Source organism: Sander vitreus, chromosome 15 (genome assembly GCF_031162955.1).
Source record: "Sander vitreus isolate 19-12246 chromosome 15, sanVit1, whole genome shotgun sequence".
Classification (NCBI taxonomy): Eukaryota; Metazoa; Chordata; class Actinopteri; order Perciformes; family Percidae; genus Sander; species Sander vitreus.
The window spans coordinates 12,719,097-12,736,971 of record NC_135869.1 but is presented as its reverse complement, the minus strand read 5'-3'; the positions used below and the strand labels follow the sequence as shown (position 1 = coordinate 12,736,971).

At 42.1% G+C, this 17,875-nt stretch overlaps 1 protein-coding gene across 1 annotated transcript; it reads right to left on the bottom strand.

Moving 5' to 3' along the window:
• Window positions 1-16,413: 16,413 nt before the first annotated feature.
• LOC144530293 (neurogenic differentiation factor 2-like) lies at window positions 16,414-17,499 on the bottom strand. The gene has a single exon (XM_078269796.1). It carries the CDS (start codon window positions 17,497-17,499, stop codon window positions 16,414-16,416), a length of 1,086 nt encoding a protein of 361 aa, XP_078125922.1.
• Between the last annotated feature and the right edge of the window lie 376 nt (window positions 17,500-17,875).

Genomic DNA, 17,875 nt, shown 5'->3' with positions numbered 1-17,875 from the left:
GTGATTTCTGTGAAATTCAATGAAGAATTGTGCTAGCACTTCATCTGGCCTATGAATTTGTTCATCTTACAAAAGATCTGCAGTTTTTTTATTCCTCTTGTAATAAATGCTCCTTTTGATTTGAATCTGTCAGGTTGAGGGGGGGAGAGTACACATGGGAATATAATTTACATCATATTTTAACACTTTAAAAATAACATTTAAATTGTAAATGTCAGCCTTATTATTTTAAACAGTATAATTTCCAGCATGCTATGGGTGTCCCCTACTCACCACATTAATACAAACCACGATGTATAAGTTAGGTAATACAGTCTGACAGTGAGAACTCTGGAGGAAGAATTAGTGTTTGTAACACACATCTCTCTTTTTAACTTCAATTTCAGGCGACAGTCTTGTGGCTTTGGAGGCTAATTTGCTTTTGGCTGAAGTCTAATAGGGAAACACGTACGCACGCACGCACGCACGCACGCACACACGCACACACACACACACACACACACACACACACACACAGTCCTCTCACTCTTGCACATCCCACACATGTGCGCCGCCACACAGTGTCATAAATAGACAGACAGTGCCAATCTGAGGCCTGGATGGGAGCCAGCTCTGCAGCAGCTCAGTAGTTAAATTATTAACACCAACTGGGAGAGAGACAAAGAGAGGAGCGGATCAGGCAGCTCAGCGGAGAGGAGATCTGGAGAGGAGAAAAGAGGAGGTGAATCGAGACAAGCTAGACATCAGAGGGGCTGAGGAGGTTAGCTGTTTAGGTGCTGAAGGTGTGTAACGACGGCGAGAGAGTATAAAAAAATATATAAAAATATGCTTTGGATTTTCAACAGAGTGGGAGAGTTTGGGATGTATACAGATAGCAAGTATGTGTGTGTGTGTACGAGGGGAAGGTAGAGGTGGATGTTGAGGTTTTTATGGATAACAGTGGAATACTAATGTAATTGTGTGTGTGTGTGTGTGTGTGTGTGTGTGTGTGTTTAGCAGAGTGAGGGGAGGAGAAGAGAGATAGAGAGAGAGATCTGGGGATGTTGGTTCTGATCCAGAGAGTTAATGTTGCGCTCATTGATGGATAGAGTGCCAGCCATCAGGCTCCATACCCACACAAGATGGATGGAGGATTGCTCTCTATCTTTCTCTCTTTCTCTCTCTCTCTCTCATATGTTCCTGCTATAGTTTGATGTTTGAAGTTTGATCTTATTTCTCTCTCTCTTTCAAAGCTAAACAGTGATCAGAGAGCTCTGCCACAAAGCCTCTATCAGATCCCAAACAACAGCAGCAGCGTGTGTGTGTGTGTGTGTGTGTGTGTGTGTGTGTGTGCGCGTTTGTGTGTGCGTTTGTGTGTGTATCCATAGAGAGGTTAATTTTTTTTGCTTCTGACATTTGTTTTTAACAGGAAAACAGCAGTAAAACAGACCGATATTTCCAATTCTAATCAGTAAAGAAACAAAATTCTTAATTTGCATCTATAGGTCAAACTTTCCTTTTTCTGTAAAAATACATTGTCCAAAAAATACTGAGTGTCCCTTTAAGTAGGAAGCCAAATAGTTGTTGTGTGTGCGTGTGTGTGTGTGTGTGCGTGTGTGTCAACCAAAAAACTTCCAACCTAAAAGGTGTGTTTGGCTGGAGTGTGTGTTTATAGATAATAGATAACTTCTGATTACAAATGCATGTTCGGCAAGAAAACAAAAATGGTAGTAGTACCATGTGTTTTATAGTGCGTGTGTGTACAGTATGTGTGTTTTTATTTACAAGCAGAACTAAAAGCTTGACTACCACACACACACACACACACACACACACACACACACACACACACACACACTTACTTTACCCAGCTTCCTCCTTTCTGGCGGGGGCATCGGGGGGTGAAGTGATCTGTGCGAAAGCCTCCTGTTCTATGCGCCGCGCGGCTGAGGCAGAGGGGGATTGTGGGTAGCTGCTGTCTGCTGGGGTGGGGGGGGGGGGGTAGAGTTAGCGAGGAGGGGAAGGGTGGATGGGTTGCCGGGGCGGGCGGCAGCAGATGGCGTGCCACACTGTGAGGGCCGTCGGCTGGCATCCAGAGGAGGAGGAGGTTTAGAGGGAGGGGAGGATTGGGGGGGGTAGAGGGATTGGAGGGGCACTGCTCCCAAAGTGCCAGCAGGCATCAGGAGAGAGAGACAGAGGTGAGGGGCTTTGGTGGGAGACAGACTGGTAGACAGGCAGACTGGTAGGAACCCACAGACTCTGAGATTAGAGCTTAAGCGAGGCTTGGGAGCTGGATTTCGTTGCTAATTGCATCCACTGAAGAAGAACCAAATCGACAGATTTGTCTTTGAACCCTAATTCACTAGTGACTTTTGACCTTTTCCACTTCCATACAGTGTCTCCCGGTGCCTGCCACCTAGGGATTTGCACACTGGGCCAAGCAGAGGTCCATCGTTGGCATATTGTTGTCTAAGGATTGCCACCGATGTAGCATGAGGTTGGCATGTGGAGGGCACCGGGTTGGCATATGTACTGTTAGGAGTTGACACAGGGTCTGCTCTGATGTGACATAAGTTTGGCAGGCTTGGCATCAAGGTGGCATAAGACTGGCACTGGGTTAGTGAGGGGTGCCGAATGGATAGTGTCTGTCTAAGAGGTCCCAGTGTGCAGTTTCTGTGCTTCATGTATCTACCTCTGATACTGAGAGACAAAGTGTTTACATCCTTCACTTAAGTTAAAGCCACAGTACCACTCCTGCATTTAAAGTTTTCCTTAAGTAAAAGTTTACAAGTATTAGCAGGAAAATTGTGATTGTGAAAAAAACAAATTTGAAAATTATTGATTTGTAAATGTGTAAGCCACGTTTTAAAAAGATGGTTTACGATGGATGGAGCTAATTGTGTCTAATTTATTTACTTTTTATTTATTTTTGGTCATCTACTCTATAACAATACATCATATTTGATGTTTTGTGTTATATGTAAATTCTTCACATGTAAAGTTTGTATTAATCATAGCCTCAGTATCAAATGAATGTTGAAATGTTTAAATGAAAGTTAAAAGTACAGTTTTTCTCCCTAAAATGTAGTGGAGTAGTATTGTAAAGAACCATAAAATGAAGTACCTCAAATTTGTACCATACTTTAGAAAACATACTTTTCATCACTAACGAGCCCCAGAGCTGTATATGTTTGTGCTTTGAAACTCCTGTCGCTCTTGCTCAGGAGATGGTACACAGGACTTAAATATTTCATTTCAAAAATCTTTATCATTCTACATTCATATGTGCACATGGCATGCTAATGCTAACCCACATCTCTTGCTGACTTCTTCAAATCTGTGCTTAATCCACTCAGGCGTACTAATGCTAGCTAGGACACACTCCTAGGCCATTTAGGTTGACCTACTTGGTTTGCATGTTGGCCTGCTTCAGCCACAGTTCTTATTCTTTCCTCTGTGTTTGATAAGGGGAACACTTCAGTGTTGTCATATCTCAGTTCGAGAGACAATAAGACCTGCAACACGTATTAGGGTTTTGATCAAAGGCTTTGAACTTGACATGCAATGTGGGTCACAGTCCGGGGAACAGAGGAGATGTTGTTGCTTTTGGAGGTGAATGGGTCTTTTTTTGTATTCACTGCAAGCGCTTCACATTACCTGCAAGTATTGTTGAAAATGAGTCTCTTTCTCCTTCTAATTAAGGTACGGGTAACAACCAGCACCTTCAGCAGAGCATGCACATTTGCAGACAGACACAAACACTCAACACACACATATGCACCCGTTCACACACACACACAAACATGAACACACACACAGACATCACAACCCGCTGCTGCGGCTACCGTGGAGAAGGGTTGAACAGATGTTGAGGAATTTAAGATGCAAAAGGGAACTGGGACTCTCCCACCCCCCCCTCCCTCCCCTCCACACACACACACACACACACACACACACACACACACACACACACACATACAGACACACCCGGTGCCCCACCTCTCTGAACCCCCCTCCACACACACACACACACACACACACACACACACACACACACACACGCACACACGCACACACACACACCCCCCAACTACTTTTACACTCTAACGCACACGTGAATCTACATAATATTACACCCAAAACTTGAAGATACATCTTTCTTGTCTCTACACTTTTAGATACGGTATGTATGGATGGTCATGCATACACATGTACGTACAAAGCAGAGACAAACACACACGCATACATGCATTGTGGCCCACATCCCCCTCCAGGCTGGCCCTGCTCATAAGGGGCACCATGTGGCACTTTATTCCCTCTGGCACAAGGCACCGACTCTGCCAGCTCTGCATTGTCCTCTGCCCGCTAGAGAGCACGCGCCCAAGCCATGGCCCCTCTCTTCCTCTGTCTTTATCCCTCTCTTTCATTGCCTTTCCTGTTGTTTACCGTACATGAACTGAGATGGATGTCGTTTGCATGCTTTCGGTCTCCAAAGTGCACAGAAACCTAAGATAAAAGCTTATGCGTTTGTGATGCAACACTGTTGGGAAATCTTGTTCCCGTCTCAATGTCTGCCTTGTGTGCCCCCCCAAATTTCCAACCCTCATCCAACTGAAATAGTAAATATTGTTGTAAAGCGCTGGCGTAGATGGTCGATAGCTTGGATCTCTGTCAAGTAAAAGCCAGAAATTACATATATTCTGTGCCCCAATGATTGGTTGGCTGGGTATTTCATTTTCTTGTTCACTTCCCTGTTGATGATTATATTATATACCTCTCACAGCAGCAAAGATCCTGGAAAAACACAGTGAAAGGTTTGACAGGCACTGCTCATCAATGCATGACAGACGCAGCTTTGCTTTGCTGGAGCAACAGTGAGAGGAACATTTAGTGAAAAACACGAGATCAGTCATGTTTAAGATAAAAACATATGTTTTCTTAATATTCAACTATACTCAACATCAATCTTCTACAGCTAAGAAGCATATATTTCTTGTTTTATGTCATTATAAAATAATGTAGGTAAAGATTATATGTTAGTGTTTACAGGTGACATTGCTGTGTTTAGTAAATCTGTGTGAGCTGCCGCTGACATTAGATAGACCCTGATCACTGTAACTGCAAGAGATAATCACATTATCACTTAGGATCTCAATTTAGTGTACGGATTGTACTGTATTAGGTTCTATTTGCCTGGAACATCTCAGAATCTCAGTGAAACTTTTATGATTATTTGATATTTGGTTCATTGTAGCAGCAAGTAATAGTAGGACACAAAGAAAAAAAGCACATGATTGAGAAAAAACAAGGGAAAATAAACAAAGCAATGTAACAAAGGGCACGAATAACTGCATTGACAGGACTGGTGCAAAAATAACGACATAATGACACTTGGATTGTGAAGTAGAGAACAATACAATAATGCATTAATTACAACAATAAATATGAAATTCACAGTTTGACAGTTTATTATATACACAGTTTGGTTGTTTGTGAACCACTAGTGGTCTGTACTTATTGACAAAAAATCATCAGAGCCATCAGGAGAATTTTTTATTAATGATGCTTTGATTTCTTAATCTATTTCTCCGGTTCCTCAGAGGGAAGCAGCTCCGTCCCTTCCTCCACCACACAGCTGCTCTGAGGAGAGAGGGGCTCCGCGGGGCTCTGGGTAGCCTTAGAGCTCTGTGCTTGGGTGAGAATTAGCCAGCTTTAACGCTCGCCTTGCCTGGTAATCCCTTAATCTGGCTAGGCTGAGGAGTTAGGCTTTGGAGGAGAGATGGTGTGTCAATCCATGTCTTCACATCTCTCTTGGCACAGTGACGCACACAGCAAACATGGACAAGTTTGCAGTTGAGAGTTATGCCGTGCCTTTAATGAATTTGGCGTGTTATTCTGTGTGAGGTTTCTCATCTTCTATAACATGGTGTTGCATTTTTAAACATCAATTTAACAATGCCAAATCTATTGTGATACCTTTGTATATTTATCATAAAATTTGGCAATGGTTGAAAAGAATTGTAGCCAGTATTTCACACTATGGTACCGATAGCATTTCTTAAATTTAAGACCACATTTACAATACACCCTGTTGCTTCCTGGGGCAAACAGGCTGTTGCTTCTCAAACCTACAATAACCTTTAAAGCTGAACTTGTTAGCAAACAGACCCCTTGTACATTCTCACACAGTTTTCACATTGTTATGGGATATGGATTTCAGCTTCATGTTTAAAGATGCTTTTTAGTTTAGTTTAGTAGAATTGGAGAAAGGTCAAGAAGGACAACACAAACATGTCATCCATTATAGAAGGAAGAACAAATCTGGAGTTCAGTGAAAACAGACATCCATGTGATGTTAAAATATTACTACTAAAAACCAAAAACCATTTCTCACAGATGCAGTCTTTTATTTTCCACTCAGTTTTTCTTTGGCTCACTGTATTTTTAATTGGCAGTGATGACTTGTTCCATTCCAATGTTCATGTATATAATCACAAATATTTGCCCAAACAAGTCTTAAACCATCTTACATACACAGATTTTGTGTTGCTGGCTCTAATTTATGTCTCTGTGCAATTTCTACCTCAGAAAAAAAGCCCAATATGGGTGGCCCTCTAACCTCCAGACCCAACCCTACCCTGACCAACTTGTGTTAGGATACCTGCACACGTGTTTGGTGCCACAGAGCAATCCTGCATATTTCTGACATGATGATGCACAAAGTTCAATACAGTGTGGAGACCAGCTGTGGCTCACAAAGCTTTTTGGCTTTGACTGTGTTTGTTTTCAGCAATCACACTTGATATGGTAATGATCAACTGATGTGAAAACCTTGCATACAGCACTTTAAAAAATAGAGGACATACTGTTGTGTAGCAGAAATCAAAAAATCTTAGATTTTTTTCATGTAGTTTGGCACTGCTGTCTATCAAAGTATTGCAAGTAACAATACAAAAAAAACCATAGTGATAATAATGACATGCATGCATGTCTATAAAGCACTAGTGACAATTGCCCGATGATAAATGACAGTTGAATTATAGTCCTGCTAATGGTCTATGAATAACAAAACATCCTGACATGTTAACATTGTCATGAATGCAATAACACAGAGGGGAATGAGGGGCCGCCTGGTACTGATTGTGCAAACGCACAGTAATGAATGGCTAATGTGCTGGTGCAGAGGAGACGTTAATGCCATCCTAATTCCCTTTTGCTCAGAGCGGGGCACTGTGTCCTGAGCCTGTTAATCTGAACCCTTTAATCTGGGAATCTGTCACACACAATCACACAACCACACACATGTAAAAACATAGACAGAGACAATCTGTCATTGCCTTGTAAAAGTACTACACCATACCTGCCACATCTCTCTCTCTCTGCCTCTGTCTCTTTCTGCAAGACACATGTGACATATTGAGCGCCTGCAGCAAGATTCTTCCCCATGAGCGGCATTCCAGAGCAGGCCGTCCCAGGGGAGCATGGGAGTGGATCCGGGCAGTGGTGGGTCTGGGGGGGGTGCAGGGGGCTTGTTGATGCAAAGGTCTGGTTGCTTAGGATGATTAGAGGGTTGTTAGGGTCGAGTTAGTCTGCTACCGTTGGTCTCTTGGTCAAGAGTTGTGGCTTTGAAGCAGAACAGAGTTACTGAACTAAAACACTGTAGCCTCAGCAGTTGTCACACTGAGCATTTCATCTACACTTCCAGACACTTCCTCTTCCAACGCATAAATAGATAACGGTAAATCCCCTAAAAGGAAACTAGTTTGTCACCCAGGAAAAAAAAAACAAAGTACAAAAATTAACACATTTGGTGACAACAAACCACATATGAAAGACATATTAATACTAAAAATACTAACACACATTATCCCAGAAGCCGAGTTAAAGGACAAAAACAATATCAGTACAATTTGATCCACTAATAAAAGGCCTATCAGAGGTATTAAACAAGACCAATAAAATACAAATAAAACAAGATCAAACAAGGATGTCAAATATCACGACATTCAAAAGCTGTGGAGACAAAGGACCTTCTAAAATGTTCTGTCGACCAACTTGGCATACCAAACCACTCAACACTTTTTAAGCTGCTTAATACCTCAAATAGGAAGTGACGTTCATATTTAAGTGGGGTTTAAACTCGTTATTTCCTAGCTTGTTCCATGTGATATTAGTTGGTTTGCAGTGTCCTCTGGAGCTTAAACAGATATTTCATTGCTTTCAATTTTTGAATTGATGTTGCACATTTGCAGTAAGATGCTCTGATTTTGGTTTTATAGGGTCAGCATAGAAACATTTTCATGTATGGCACCCTGTTTGCATAAAGCATTACCTGTTCCTTTTCTATCTCACAGCAACACATATTGTATAGAGTGCTGTTTTTTAAGGCCTTTCCACTGTGAGCTGTTGATTGTGTCTCTCCCTTAATTAGATCAGAATGGGGACTGTGTGCGTGAGTGTAGACAATGTGTGTGCACATTTTTGTCACATATTATCTTATCATGTTTCCTCTTTTCCCTTTGTCCTCGCTCTTCTCCTCATTCTTTGTGTCTGCCGGTTAATATTTCATTTGCTTTGCCGTCGTAGCGGGCTGGTACATTAACCAGCGGTGCCAGTCGAGCTCTCTGCTTGTGGCTGGCTGTATAAAAATAAACACACTCTATTTGTAATGAACAGATGTCGCAGAATTTAAACGTGCATACCCCCCCACCTCTCCACCTCCTCATTCTTGCTCACGCGTAAAGGCGCACATGCATTCACACACTCGTGCATCAACATGTTTTCAGAAACACGAATAGCAAAAGGAGGTGCAGGATCAAGACTCTTGTCCACATGAGTGTATATTGAACATACACAGCAACTCTTATACATTTATTCCCGTGTGAACTTCCCCTGGCAGAGGAGCATGCATGGCAGGCATTGTGTTGCTCTGCCAGTCTCTTCCTCTCTTTAACTGCCTCTATTTTTCTCTTTCTTCTCCCACTCTCCCTCCCTTTCTGTCTGTCTGTTAGTCTGACAGCAGGCTAACACTGTGGTCATTTTACAGACTATTTTCATGAGGTCCTCCCATCCACTTTGCAGAACCATCCAGTCATCCCACAATCCCCAGCGGCATCATCAGAACCCATTTTGGTACTGTGAGGAAAGGATGGGGACAAGTGAGTGTGTTATTGTGTGTGTCCATCCCCCTTGTCACTCCCGATCTTTTCCCACTGAGCATGTGCCAGCTCTCTGTGTTTGCTGGCTGATAGGACCGAAGGAGAGACGATTGTTCTCTACGTACCCAGAGACCCTCCCCTGCCAAGTCTGGGATGAAATCCTTTCTATAGCACTAACTCCTCACAGTCGGGCATCTCACAGCAAAACACACACCATTACTGCTCCTTGTGGGAGGGTGATACCACGCTAAAAGTCAGTCAGATACACAAAGGTCTGTTTAACATACAAAAACAAAATCTCTCCTTAGCAAGTCAGTGTTTGTTTTTGTTTAAATAAGTACACCAATTGAGTTAGCTAATTCAAATCAAATCCTTGTTTTATAATGTTCCTGGAATTAAATGACATTTTGTTGATATTTCTGGAATGATCTGCCCTTTTTTCAAGATGCTTTTTAAGATGATCTGCTTCATATCAATCCAGCACATCCAAAAAGAGTTCATTTACCCAAATCTGTCAGAATACTCTTTTAATTGTTTTCAGTTTCTATGTAAGTTTAGCACATCCACATGCATTTTTTTTACATGTGACCAACAATGAGTGTCAATCAATTCATTCCAGGCAGCAGGTGTATCAGAAGAAATTGTTTCAGGAAGATTATTGAAGAATTAAAATTGAATGAAAATTACAGACTGTTCCCATCCTAATCAACCAACGCTGATTACCAAAACATAGAAAACATATGTCTTGTTTAAGAAGAAAAGGAGTTCAGTTGAGTCCTACTTGTTTTAAGTTTGCAGTAGCTGTAGAAAGTTGACAGCGGCGGTGATGGACAGAGCAGGTCATCCCTGGGATGGCAGCAGAGGCGGGCAACGGAAGATTAAAGGTGACGAGAGGGATGAAGGAGAAGGGAGAGATGAAAGGAAAAGGGGAGAGGTACGGAGGTCGTCCGGGGGGGTGATCAGTGAGGTGGATGCAATGCCATCTGACAGGTCCAGCTGGGAGACTGCCCGCCCCCCAGCGCTGCAAACTGGTCAATATGGAGGCCAATTACTGCTGCCCATGTGACCAGGGCATCATCCAACCCTATCATAACACACACGCACGCACACACGCACGCACACATGCCATCTGTGCAGACCAGCAACGACCCCCCTCTGATCCAGTTGTGTCCCTGTGCACATTCCTACTTAACCTTCTAAACAGGGGCCAGCCACACCCAGCCGCCAGACCCTCCGGAACATACTGGAACTGGGCTTCGCTTCCGTGAGGATGAAGGAGAGCTGTCGGTCAGGTCAAGAAGATTTTCTCACATTCTGAAGTCAAATTCTCTGAACAAACACTTTCCCCCCGTACAGGTCAACATCTGGCACCACCCAAACCCCGGGAAAAAACTATCTGGCCACCAGCCAAAGGCCTGAAACCTACCTGGCGCTCACCCGGACCTCCACCTCTGTCTTTTCACCCCCCTACCCAGTTCTTCCCTGCACCCTTTACTCCCAACCTCCTACCCCCTCCTCCCCACTTCCTCCTCCTCCTGCAGCCCTTGTTTCTCCCTTGGCAGGACCTCCAGCAGTAGCACACTCTCAGTTTAGCTTCTGCCTCGTCTTCTGCCCCACTGCCCGTGCTGCACCATGCACCATTGTGTGATAACAAACAGATGTTGTGGAATTTCCTCTGAATTGGACTGCCAGTGACAGGCCCGCTCCCTTGTCTGGCAATGTGGGGGCACTGGCATACAGTCTGGCAAAAAGGTTGGCCGAAGTCTGCACGATTGTTTCCTCCGTACACGTGTAACATTTTAGTTTTCAGTGCATTATTTTGCAATGCCAGAGAAGTTAACAATGTGCAATCTTTGCAGACATAAATTATTCAAATGCATGTGTTATGGGTGTGTATTTTTTGTAATCAAATCTGTGTCCATTTCAACTGCATTGCCTGATGGTTTGTTTTTTAATCACTGACAGATTGCAAATGCTCACAATCTCCTGATCAGATTATCTTTTCCCCCCTCTGCATTGACTCCTAACTGCCTTTATTCCACAAATATTTGATATCCATATTATGATCTGATATCTGCATTTTGCAAAAACACTCTGTTATTATTTTAGCTAGACGGTAATTGGAATTCACACCATTATACTTGTGACATTTTGAGAATCGCACTATTGACTGTTATGTCGGACAAACACTCTTGATTTTTTTCCTTACCAAGTTGAGTGAGAAAAAGAGTGGGCATGAACATGATAATTTAAACAGCGAGATTCATTCAGTCACTTTTCATCCTGAGTGGAGCACAGAGTGTCATTGGAAGTTTTTTTCTTCTTAAGACTGTCTAAGACTGCAAATGCAAGTTACTAGTCAGACTGCAAAATTGTGGCAAATAAAGTATTTCAATATTATTTTACATTTACAAGGGAAATAATTCTATAAAGTTTGTGGAAATCATGAACCTAAATCCTTCAGCTGGTGATGTAATTTACAAAACACCTGTGAATTCCTTCATGTTTGGTATTATCTTGGATACAACATATCTCATTTTGTCTTTATTGAAGAAAGGTGTGACATATCTTTGTAATTAGAGTTTCCCCACACATGTCACAACCTCTCTCTCACACACACACACACACACACACACACACACACACACACACACACACACACGCACACACACACACACACACACACACACGCACACACGCACACACACACACCCCCAACTACTTTTACACTCTAACACACACGTGAATCTACATAATATTACACCCAAAACTTGAAGATACATTGAACACACTTTTTGCTGAGCTAAACCTTTTTTCCTTCAAAGCTGAAAAACATTCTGCAATTTTAATCAAACTTAATCAAAATGTTGGCATTTTATTTCTTTCAAATTTGGCTTCAGTGTGTGTATACCATTGGTCTGATTTCTTGCAAGGTTACCACATGGACTGTTGAATTCTAAAGATGAAACACAACCTTTCAATGCATGAGCTCATGTACAACATAACATTAGAGAGAAATATGCATATTCATAGCCCAACTCTTCACAAAAATGTGTGTGTGTGAGAGAGAGAGAGAGAGAGAGAGTGAGAGAATGAGTGCGTGCGTGTGGCAAAGGGTTACTCGCTCTCGTTTTTAAACGTCCTGGATAATGAACAGATGCTGCAAAATTAGGAAAGAAACATCGACTCCTCCCAGCAGTGCCACTTTGGCCCGGTGAACTGGCACACTGGCGCACACACTGGGTTGTCCTCTCCGGAGCTCCTGGTGCTGCTGCTGGGGAACATTAAGGGACTTGGCACGGCTTTCCTCCGCCAGCCTGCCAGCCTCTCTCTCTCTTTCTCCCTCACTCTCTCCGGACTGTGGAGGAAGAGGTGGGGGGTTCGCGAAGTATTTTTGATAGATGCCCTCTCCCACTGCTCACTGGCCTCTCTTTTGGGCTATCTCATACAGAAATGCAAGCAACTTTTTTTTCTTTGCTGATTAGGCCAAAAAATATAGAGGCCTAAAACGAACACAAAAGTGAAAACAGCCTAAACTGCAGAACTGCATGTTTGATTCCCACCCGGGACTCCTACTAAATGAATGCACTCACAGGTAGAAGCGCCTGCCAAGTTGAACATGCTGTATGTAATTTAACGTAGTGGTTTTATATTGAACCTAAAAACACAGAGTTAAAAAAAAGAAAAGAAAAATAACAACAAAAACGAAACGTAAATCAGACTTTATTCCATGATTAAGAATTATTACAAAATAGTTCACGCACTATCAAACGTCCTGCTATGTTTAGAGATGTATATTTTTGTTCATAGTGCCTTTTTGTAAAGTGAACAGAACAAAATTTGTAGTACCATAAACCCACAAGTGTTAAGTGTAAACTCAACCTCCACAAATTAATTTATTTTTAAATTGAAAATGTCCTCGAAAAATAAATGTATTGTTTACAAGTTATTTTTAAGGGGAATTAGCAGGCGGCAGGAACAAGCTGCACGTATACCATATTTTTTATGTTAGGCCTATTAAATATTCCAAAAACTTTCCACAATGTGATGATTTGTTAATTGAAATAGCCCGAAACTACAGAAACTAATTAACACACTTAACTATTTTCTTTCAATGTATGTCTAATAACCAATAAGTGAATTTTTGCTAAATGTTATACCATCCAAACTTAAAACTTGCATATACAAAGAGATTTAATTCCTGGGGACAAGCTGGTGAAAAGACTGATGATTGGCAGGAAAATATTAGCAAATTGTTTGGTCAGTTCCTCCAGAATTTCCTTTCCTACATTTTTATGTAATTGATAATTAAAACTACACAATTAGTATTGACGCTTCCAGGGCCGAAACTGCCCACGCAGTTTTATTTTGAATAACATGGGAAATCATCTGAGTTAAGATAATGGAGGTAATGATATTGATATATATTTGTATTTATATTGGTCACTATCACTCGCCACCCAAAGCCTGTGTGAGCCCTTACAGCAGAGAGCACCAGGACATTTTGGGGAACATATGGGTCCCGGGGCAGCGCTCCAAACTTAGCCGGGGTGGCAACGGCTGCCCTTACACTGTGTGTGTGTGTGTGTGTGTGTGTGTGTGTGTGTGTGTGTGTGTGTGTGTGTGTGTGTGTGTGTGTGTGTGTTGTGTGTGTGTCACACCATATTTAAAAAAAAGAAGAAGCAATATTTAATATTCATAGGCTATCCAAGAAATGTTATTATTTACCCTTACCTATGTGTGTGAGAGTGTTATGTTTACAGAGATTCAATAGACGGATTGAATTGATTTGAACAGCCCCGGAAAAATAAATCATATATTTATAATGCCATCCAGATATATGGTGAATATGTGTGACATAAATATGAGATGTGTGTTTAAAGTTACAAGAGGTGACGCTATGAAACGTGGGTTGACTTCATAATTCATATCTGATGTTTAATGCATTATCGAAAGATAAGAAGAAGAAAGAGAAAGAAATCAAAGATAAAATAACGAATATTTACATTTTGTCAGTGGTGTCAAAGCTGTATTGCCTTCTGTTATGTCAACGCCGCAAAGTGCATTATTGTATTTAGGCCTACAGAATAAAAAAGATAAAGAAAAAAAGAGTTTTTTCAAAAAGTAGGTCTACTATTGAATTAATACTGATCTCAGGAATAGATGAGGCATCGAAAAAATGCAAACAAAACACCCAGGGTGTGTTTTTATTATCTCAGTGACTTGATGTGACTTCTTTTAGTCGATAAGTAATTTCTTATGCATTGAGGAAACCTGATGCAGAGCGTGTGTTCTGGAGGTGTTGGGATTTTTTTTTTTTGCTGCAATATATTCTTGCTGCCTATTTTTACCAAATGTGAAGCTCAAACCGTCTGAATCAAACGGCAGATACAGAAGCTCTCCGTGGTGCTGAAACAGATTTTTTCTTCACGTCTTGTCTTAATGGTCAAGAGAATATGAAGCAGACCTCCCCTGTTATCCTGGTGACCTTGGATGCAGTGCTTGGAATCCGCTAAACTGCACTGTTTGTATTTGTCAACCAGGGTTTCCAGACTCTAATCAGTCTGTATTTTCCAGTCACTGAAACAAAGTGTAGAACCAAATCCGTTTTTCGTCCTGCAATTTAAATCATTCCATACATTATAAAGACTGCTTTGTAAATTGGAGCTGTCTGCCAAGCAAAAATGACGCATTGGCACCACTTTACTTCATCAGGAAGAGTGAAAACACTGCCCTCTCCCTCCTGTCCCAGTTAATAAGATGAAGGCCCTGAGGCTCTGTGAGGAACTCCTGCAGGTTGTGGCACCAAGTAGGGTCAGCCTCATATTATCCAGTAACAAGCCTGCTGCAGGTTAATGTTTTCTTAAATCCTAATATCCTTCAAATACAAATGCACTATTATATTCGATATAAAAATGAATTACCAATCTTCCATTGAGTGTGAAGAGTAAATATTAAAAAGTTATTTAATATTGTATAGTTCATCGGATAGCAAGGCTGTTCAATAGGTGGCAAAAAAAAAAAACGTTGCACGGTCTCATTTATTGTCATTTTATTTTACCACATTGAATACAAAGTTGAAAGACTTGAATTTTATGAAAAAATGCTCAGCAACACATGGGATCCCTTCATTTCCAATGAATAACATTAATTACAAAAAACAACACAATAAATACGTGCAATAATCATAATAGTAATAATAATAATAATAATAATCATAATAACCAATTTAACATATCATTGCAAATCAAAACGAAAATATTATACCAACCATTTCATTTGAAATCAAAATACAGTGCAATGGGCCAATTAGAAGAATAAGGTAACAAGGGTAATATGAATAAATAAGAGTTAAACAAAATGAGAAAAATGTCTGATTTCACCGTATTTTGTATATCGTAATTTTTTTTGGTAGTTGAACCATTTTGGCAAGCCCAGCCATTGTCAGATTCGTTGGGTGTTCATGTGTGTGTGTGTGTGTGTGTGTGTGTGTGTGTGTGTGTGTGTGTGTGTGCGCGCGCGCGCGTGTGCAACAGTGCTGATGAAACATACAGTGTCTTTCTGGGCCTTGTTGCCTCGCTCTGTGATATCGTTGGGTTTTGCATAGATGCGAAACGATTGATTAAAGAACAGATTCTGCTAAAACAACCCAACTAGCACTTTTTTTTATTTTTTTATCGGTTCAGCATTTCCCTCTGCATTTCTTTTTTTTTGTTTGTACATTTCATTATTTCCAAAAAACACAACCTCCCAAATCTCGCACGTACATGCGAGTAAATATGATTCGCATTCTTGTTTATTGATTTATTTCTAATTTCATAATATTAGAAAATTACCGCCAATGTCAAGGTGTAGCTGTAGCCAGTGATGTAGTGGTAAACAAATAAGTGGGTAAATTTTAACTTCCAGTCATCCAAATGCAAACAACCACCGATACAAACACAAATCACACTTTAAAAGACATTATTATTTTGAAAGTCCCTTATCATCATGGTCTTCATATGCTTTGTTTGTCAAATTTCCTTTTAGAGACTTATTTCAGCTTGAGAAGCAGGATAACTTCTGTTGCACAAATCCGATTGTGGGTTAGGTGATTACCCTCCACTACATCTCTGACTATAGCAAAAGAAAAAGTTAAGACAGAATAACTGAAAGGAAAACACTGATGACAACGAGTAAAACATCTCTCAAGAATGTCTAAATCCCGGCGCGGACTCTTGTTAAAAAGTGTGCCGTAGATGGTTGATTGCAAGGGGTGCACGATGGGCTTCTCATTTTAATTGTGAAAAAACGCGTTCAGTTCATCGTATACCGGGGCCCTCTCGTGGTGTAAGTGCATGTCGTGGTAAGGCAGGACGTTTTCAGAGTGAATGCCGCTCCGGGCCCCCGAGGAGCCAAACACCAGGTTGTGGGGCCCGGTGTTTCTGGAGCCAGGCAGGCCAGAGTAATGCATAGCAGAGTAGTGGTACCCCTTCTCGTTGTCGGGGGACGCAGAGCCTTGGTGCTTCAGGGAAAAGTTGCCATTGATGCACAGTGGCGGGCTGAGGGGCCCCTCATACTCGGGGCTGTTATACTCTGGAGATCCGCTCCCACCGTATAGAGAATCGTAAGCCGAGTAGCCGTGCGTCCTCAGCGGATGCGAGTTTGAGCCCGAACCCGGCTGGCAGTGGGGGCTGGAGAGACGCGCACACTGGTAGGGGTAGGAATGCATGGAGAAGGAGCCGGACCCGTACCTCCCCCCGTCCTGACACTGCTGTTCGGTTAGGAAGTTACGGGAGTTTAGCTGCAGGCACCCCGCCACCAGGTTGGTCGTGGGCTGGGAGAGTCCCTTGCACAGCGTCTGGACGTAAGCCACAAGGTCAGGCCTTTTTCCAGAGCGCAATATCTCCGACAAGGCCCAGATATAGTTTTTGGCCAACCGCAGTGTCTCGATTTTGGAAAGTTTTTGCGTTTTGGAGTAGCAGGGCACCACTTTACGCAGATTGTCGAGCGCAGAGTTCAGGTCGTGCATGCGGGTACGCTCCCGTGCATTGGCTTTTACCCGCCGCATCTTGGAGCGCTCGACACGGGCCGGGGTCATTTTGCGCTTCTTGGGACCCCTTTTCTTGGGCCTGTCCCCCCCTGTATCCTCTCCGTCGTCGTCCTCCTCCTCCTCCTCCACCTCATCGTCCTCGTCGTCTTCCCCGGCGTGCTCGGAGTGCGTACGGCTGCTTCCTCTCAGCTCAGATCCCTCCGTGTCGTCCTGGGTGTCCTGATCCTCTTCTTTGAGCTTGGAATCTTCGTCATCGCTGTCCTCCGCCCAGCCCGTGTATTTCTGCACACCGGGAAGCAGCGAGGGGTCACTGAAAAGCCTCGTCAACATTGTGGCTCTGGAGAGGAGAGAAAATGAAATAGAATATGAGGCCTCACAAGCACAGGACATGCACACAGAGTCTATGTACAATAGAAAAAAACGAAGGTATATTTCTGTCATAATGACTCCATAACAGAAAAAAACGCAGTCGGCTTTGAGGTTAAACTCACTATTGCGCACGTATAAACATCCGGATATTGGGGCTAGAAGTATTATCGAAGTTTCACTAAAGATAGGCTATGTAGATTTCAAAGTGTAAGGTCACTAAAACTCGTTATCAAGAAAATGACTTTTTGATATAAAATATACCCGAGTCGTTATTTTTGCCTATAGTACAGATAATGTAAATTTGGAGGAAATTAAAAAAGAGCGAAATCAGCTCTTA

What these genes read in the sequence shown, in the direction of transcription:
- LOC144530293 (XM_078269796.1), bottom strand. Translation starts at nt 17,499, where the DNA reads ATGTTGACGAGGCTTTTCAGTGACCCCTCGCTGCTTCCCGGTGTGCAG.